At 35.3% G+C, this 6,000-nt stretch overlaps 1 protein-coding gene across 1 annotated transcript in view; it reads left to right on the forward strand.

Moving 5' to 3' along the window:
• LOC135224363 (HAUS augmin-like complex subunit 3) overlaps positions 1-4,226 on the forward strand; it is a 67,082-nt gene extending 62,856 nt beyond the window's left edge. The window contains 4 exon segments of the mRNA XM_064263304.1: positions 394-477; positions 480-646; positions 2,880-3,063; positions 3,598-4,226. Coding sequence (XP_064119374.1) covers positions 394-477; positions 480-646; positions 2,880-3,063; positions 3,598-3,672 — 510 coding nt within the window. The 3' untranslated portion in view covers positions 3,673-4,226.
• Positions 4,227-6,000: the final 1,774 nt, after the last annotated feature.

A 6,000-nucleotide genomic window follows, 5' to 3' on the forward strand; every position in this document is an offset into this window, starting at 1 on the left:
CCACCAATCACTGAGTCTTCCTATTGTAAAAGGACCGAAAGGTTTGTATTACGTATCGGAACAAATTACAATTTGTCGAAAATTGTATTTTTCCTAACTATACAAACCTGAGGTTCTTTAACAAATATGCCCACCTCATGCCACCCCTCAATCTGAACCTGGGCCGAAAGGCAAAGTGGAGTGTTTACATCCGGGCAGGCTAGCCTGCCCCACTGCCTAACCACCTTGTTCAAGATTCAATGGCCATAATTCCAGCTACGCCGAAGTATATTCCTATTGTTAAAGGACCGAAAGGTTTGTATAGTTAGGAAAAATACAATTTTCGACAAATTGTTATTTTATCATTCTTTGTTTAGAAATAATGGTGTTTACACTTTGATACAATAATTGCAGAGTCGAATGGACAGAATGATTCAAGAGCACAGTAAAGAGAAAGCAACTGGCCAGCTTCCCCCACCTCTAGTCACTCTAGCACAGATTTGCCACCATTATCAAACTCTCAAGTGGGAAGTGAATCCCATCATCATGATCCCCCTAATGGAGATAATTTGTTAAAGCAAGTCAAGTCACTGAATAAAGCTTTAACAGTTGCCAGGGAACAGATTTATGCTGCTAGAAACCCTCAGTTCTCACGACTTAGTAGGATGTAAGTACTTTATATATTTTTGCTTGGTAGGAGGTAAGTACTTTATATATTTTAAATAAGGTAGGATTGAAAATTCTTTGAAGCATAACAAAGCTAGATACACTTCCTAATAGTTTATATACATTTAAACAGTGGTGTAATTATAATGATCAGATATTTCAGAATATAGAAGAGTGTAGAGAACTTGTGTGACATGTAACTCCATATATTGTGAAGTTTCACAAGTATTTTTGCTAAATGATTTTATTTTGCAGCATCTGAGATACTCCAACCTCAAAGATGCACCCCAATTTTGTATATTTTTTTACTTCATTTATTTTAGAAATACTGTACTTAGTTTTAAATTTTTCAAGTTCATTGGTTTTAATATTTGATAAGTTTTCTCGAGGTGGCATACCGGCAAACTGGAAAACTTGAGGAGTTTACCACATTTCATCAGAATTTTCTTGCCAAACATTGTCTCATGGTGTGCAGATGGATGGGGCTACACCTGATGCAGTATTTTGAGAATTTTATAGTATTGGATGTAGGCTTATATAGCAATATTTTTGTCACAGACAAAGGATATAGGAGTTCAGTTGGTTTCATCGAACCCCATCATTCTAGATTGTTCCTAGACACACAGCATTTTGTCTTAAGGATAGTAGTAGTATAAACTGTTGCTCAACTGTCACCTGGAACCTCCTTTTGTTGGTGCTTAAGAGTCACTTTTGTAGTTAATTGAAACCTTTTCCAAGTTCCCCAGGTCTCTTTCATAGCTGTGCCGATTGTCTTTGATTTATTACTTTGCATTTTCATTATTTATCTATTTTAAAGAGAATGATTCACAAGATACATAAAGTCAAGTGTGTGATAGCAAACTTATTTGCTTCGTCTGCAACTGAACCTTTGTGCTTGGTCTCAAGGTTTACATAAGTCTTATTCTTCTGGATTGCTATTAAAGAGTGACAGCCTTCCAATTGTGTATGCCAACCAGCCAAGTTCCTTTTTCCTTCGTTGACCATCCCAGCATGGCCATTAACCAATCCAGCCCTCCCAGCTTCTAGTTTTATAAGTTACATTTGGCAGTTTTCCATCAAGATGAAAGATAAAGTACTTTTTTTTTATTATATGTGACTGAAACAGCTGTACTTGTTGTTTCAGTTCTGCCCATTACTTATTCAGATGTTTTCCCACAAATGGAGAAGCTTCCATTATTGCATGCATGAAGGATTGTCTGACTGTGCATTGACATCAACTGTACATCTGATGTCTAGGCCAGTCCCTTACAATGCTTCTGATTGGCTATTGATAAGCCAATCACAGGGCTGGAAACTCTGTCTCTCTTGAGAGTTCACATAGGCAGGATGTATATTCCACCTCTCCTGAGGGATACTTTTGAAAAACTTATCCCTCAGGAGAAGTGAACATACGTTCTGCCCATGTGAACTCTCGAGAGAGAGACAGAGTTTCCAGCCCTGTGATTGGCTTATCAACAGCTAATCAGGAGCATGGTAAAGGACTGGCCTAGACACCAGATGCACAGTTAATGCCGATCTACTATAGCTAAGGGTGTGTAAATCTACTATAGTTAATTAATATGACTGTTAATGCTTCTGTGCAACAGCAGGCAATGCTTTCTATTCAGGTGTAACTTAAGGATATCCTGTCACCTGCTCCTCACATGGTGCTCTCTCCTACCCTCCACCCAGGTTTTTTAAAAAGGGACACAAATGAGGGATGACATCATGAGACTACAGGTTTTTCTAATAGTTGTCTGTACATAGTAGTTGATATTGCTTTTATCCTTTGGATAAAATTTTAGTGTTTGTTTTAAGACCCTGATGCAGGCTATGAGTGGAAAACTAAATTTTTAAATTTTTAATCTTATTAACAGTGTAGCATGACCTTTGGGGTCATAAGGCATACTATATCAAACAATGTTGAAATACCCTTAAGTAGCTGTGTTTAGAACTTTAGTAAGCCTATACCTTCTATTAAATGAATACTTTAAGTTTATTTTAAAGAGATAATTGAAAACTTCAGTCATAAAACATCAGTTCCTTATTTAGTGTCATAACAGGAGCAGAGATCTTTAAGTTTTCACCATGAGAGCAGACTCACATATATTATGAAATAGTATACTTGGAAATTTCAGAAATATACATGATTTTGGCATAAGTCAAATAATAGTTTTACAATATTTACAAATTATGTTGATAACTAATTGTACTAAAATTATTTGTTTTCACAGGGTTATGAACTGTGAACTTCTTGAGATAGGTCTATTTGGAAAAGCTGGAAGCCTCAAAACACTGCCTTTTACTTGGCTTGACCCAAAACTTGTTGAGAAATACACAAACCTTGAACAAGAGGAATGGAAGTTGACGCAGAAAGTTTTACATCTGCTTAGTCAATATGAAGAAAAGAAAAGGTTAGTGTCTTAGTGAAACACGACTTGTAGCTGGCATGTTAATATGATGATGGTAAAAGTAATTTAATGTTCAATCCTTTTGGCATTAGCTGTGTTACTTTAATCAATTTACCCAAGAATTTAGGATTTTCATGCTATTTTTTTTAATGAAATCACTGCTGTCATAGTAAGGATACCACCACACTGCTGTAACATCAGCAACATATTGCATAAATATCACACAAGTTAAAACAAGAGACTGGAAAATGCTGGATAATCATATGAAGTGCTACTGGTCAGGACTACTGTTAGGTGTCGACCTATATTCAGCCTGCTTGTGATAGGTTGCTGATGTGTATTTATGACATGTTTTACTGCAGTATGGATGCATCTTTAAGTACAAGTCCAAAGATGAGTTCATCAGTTTGTATAGTAAGTTTGTACTAAGAATTAAAAATCTAGTTCTAACAATTGTTAAAAACCAAATAGTCATTTACTTATTTACCAGTCTTGGTAGACAGATAAAAATCAAGAAAGTAAAATTACACTATCTTTCCAGTTGTTGCAGATTGAACCAACATTACGCAAAGAGATGATACAGTGGACGACTGATGTAGTAAATGCTCTTAGGTAACTAGCATTATCTGTATTGGCATTACTGCTGTATATTCAGATATATCAGTGGCTTAACCACAATAGTTATGATTATTATGGGTAGAATTAAGCATCTTTGAAACATGGGTACTTTTTAACTTTTTTACACTGCAGGAGAGATTTGATGAAACATGGGTACTTTTTAACTTTGTAACACTGCAGGAGAGATTTGAATCTTTCTAAAGTTGAGTTTTGGTCATAGGTAAGCATTCTAGCATCCTTTGATATCAGATGTCTGATTGATGGTATTAGTTTCATTGCTCTTGCCTGTGCTGCTTCTAACTTTTCTGTGTCCTTCCTCTTATATACTAGTACTTGTACACAACATACTGTATTGTAAGTGGGGTTGAAGTTAGTATTGTCTCCTTGTTCTTAAGTGGTAAAGTAATACAGTTTATAATAATATATCTGGGCTTTCTTTTCAACTTTTATACATTGCTTAAAGAACTGTTAGTCACCGTTTTATTTTTTTAAACAGGTATGATTAAAGTTGTGTAAATATTATATGGAATGTTTGTTGCTGATGACAAAGTTTTGTTAAATAGTGTTCAATATAATCTTAAACAAGTTAGAAAAGTTTATTAAAACCTCTTCCTTCAACTGTCAGGGAATTTACTGAAAACTCTTCACTCATCCATCATGGAATATGTTGAACACTTCTTTTAACCATCATGGAGAAGCCAGAATGGTTCGTTGTTGGTCCTAGTTCATCATTTACATCAAAGCAGTAACTTCATTAGCACAGATCTCTGCAGCTTCTCTGAAATTACTGCTGGTGATTTTTCTGTGTTAAACTACTTGACCTGTCCCATCAAAAAAATTGCTGATTCCATCAGCAATTTTGCAAGCACTTATCAAGAATGAAAATAAGTGTTTGCTAGGTACTGGCTTACTATGCAACAGCAAACACCAGGGGAAACTCGACGAGTACATTCGCTCTCAGTTGCTAAATAGGTCTTGTAATTTTAGAGCAGTTACAACTGCTTTTAAGAAATACATTGATGATTAGGTAATTGATGGCATTGCATCTTGTCATATATGCAAAGAGTTGCTGGAGAATACTGTTTCATGTTTCACTTGCTGGCAGCTAAAATTTTAAAAATCGCGGTAACACTAGTTTGTGATGGTTAATTGGCCCTACCCACTTTCAGGATAAGGAAGTAACAACACAGGTGAGCATCAGTAGTTTTCTGCTGGCTCTCGACTTTAGTTCAGTTGTGAACAGTTGGCTTCATTATGTTTTTTGTCTATTTCTCCATCAGTGTTTTTCTCTCTTTGGTGATGTATTGGTAGCCTTTGGCTTTATAGTTTAAGTTTTTCATTAGATTCTTTGGTAACAAGACTATTACTGGAATCGACTTGTAGTTTAGTTGACTTAACATATCCGACTCAAGTGCAATACGAGACTAACGCAAACCAAATATAATTCATACTGTATGTACGGAATGTAAGGGACAGGTGTGCTCCATTAACCCGAGAAATGCGTCAATGTCATTTTAGAACAGTTCTGTGGTGCGGCTATCTTGACAAAAATGCTACTCTTCAGAATCTAACACATATCTTTACCAATGCCTTTGTAATTGCTCCGTGCATGCATCATCAAAATATTTTTTACCTCTTTCTCTTTGTTATTTTGTTATAAACATTCAAAGTTAATTTTATTGCGCGACGTGGCATTTTGCCCGATGAATCGGTGGTGCGGTCGTACTATGGGGTTGGGTCGGGTCGGTCTGCCCTCACCCATGGGTGGGGAGGTGGTTGGGTATAACGGGCTTGTTGTTGGGCCCGGTAGAGGATCGCGTAGTTTTTCTTACTACACTTCTTGTCACCATATGATGTTTTGTTTGAGATGTAACAATTACAATTTATACTGTATAATATCGTTGAGTGTAATGATAGTAAAGATTAATTAATATTTTTAAATCCTAGAATATAGAATTGTTTCTCTTCTCGAAAAATGAATGATCTTTCAAGTCGCTATAGAAACATTTACTGTTTACATTTTTTTTTTTTACTTCGTAGGTGTTTTTTCTTTATCCATATAGTAACTATTATTACCATTGTTATTATTGTAAATTAGGTTAAAATGATGTATTTAGGAGCATATTCTATATTTATTACTTGCAAGTTCAATAACAAAAACCTATCATATTTGAAGGAACAAAGTAAGTAAAAATAATATGATCCTCGTCTTTTGCAAACATGTATTATAGTTATAACGAAGAAAATACCAAACCAATACCGCCACCACCTATTGCCAAAATGTAGAAAAGATATAGAAAATTCTTATGTAAATAAATCATGAATA

The sequence above is a fragment of the Macrobrachium nipponense genome, chromosome 12, assembly GCF_015104395.2.
Source record: "Macrobrachium nipponense isolate FS-2020 chromosome 12, ASM1510439v2, whole genome shotgun sequence".
In the NCBI taxonomy this organism is placed as follows: domain Eukaryota; kingdom Metazoa; phylum Arthropoda; class Malacostraca; order Decapoda; family Palaemonidae; genus Macrobrachium; species Macrobrachium nipponense.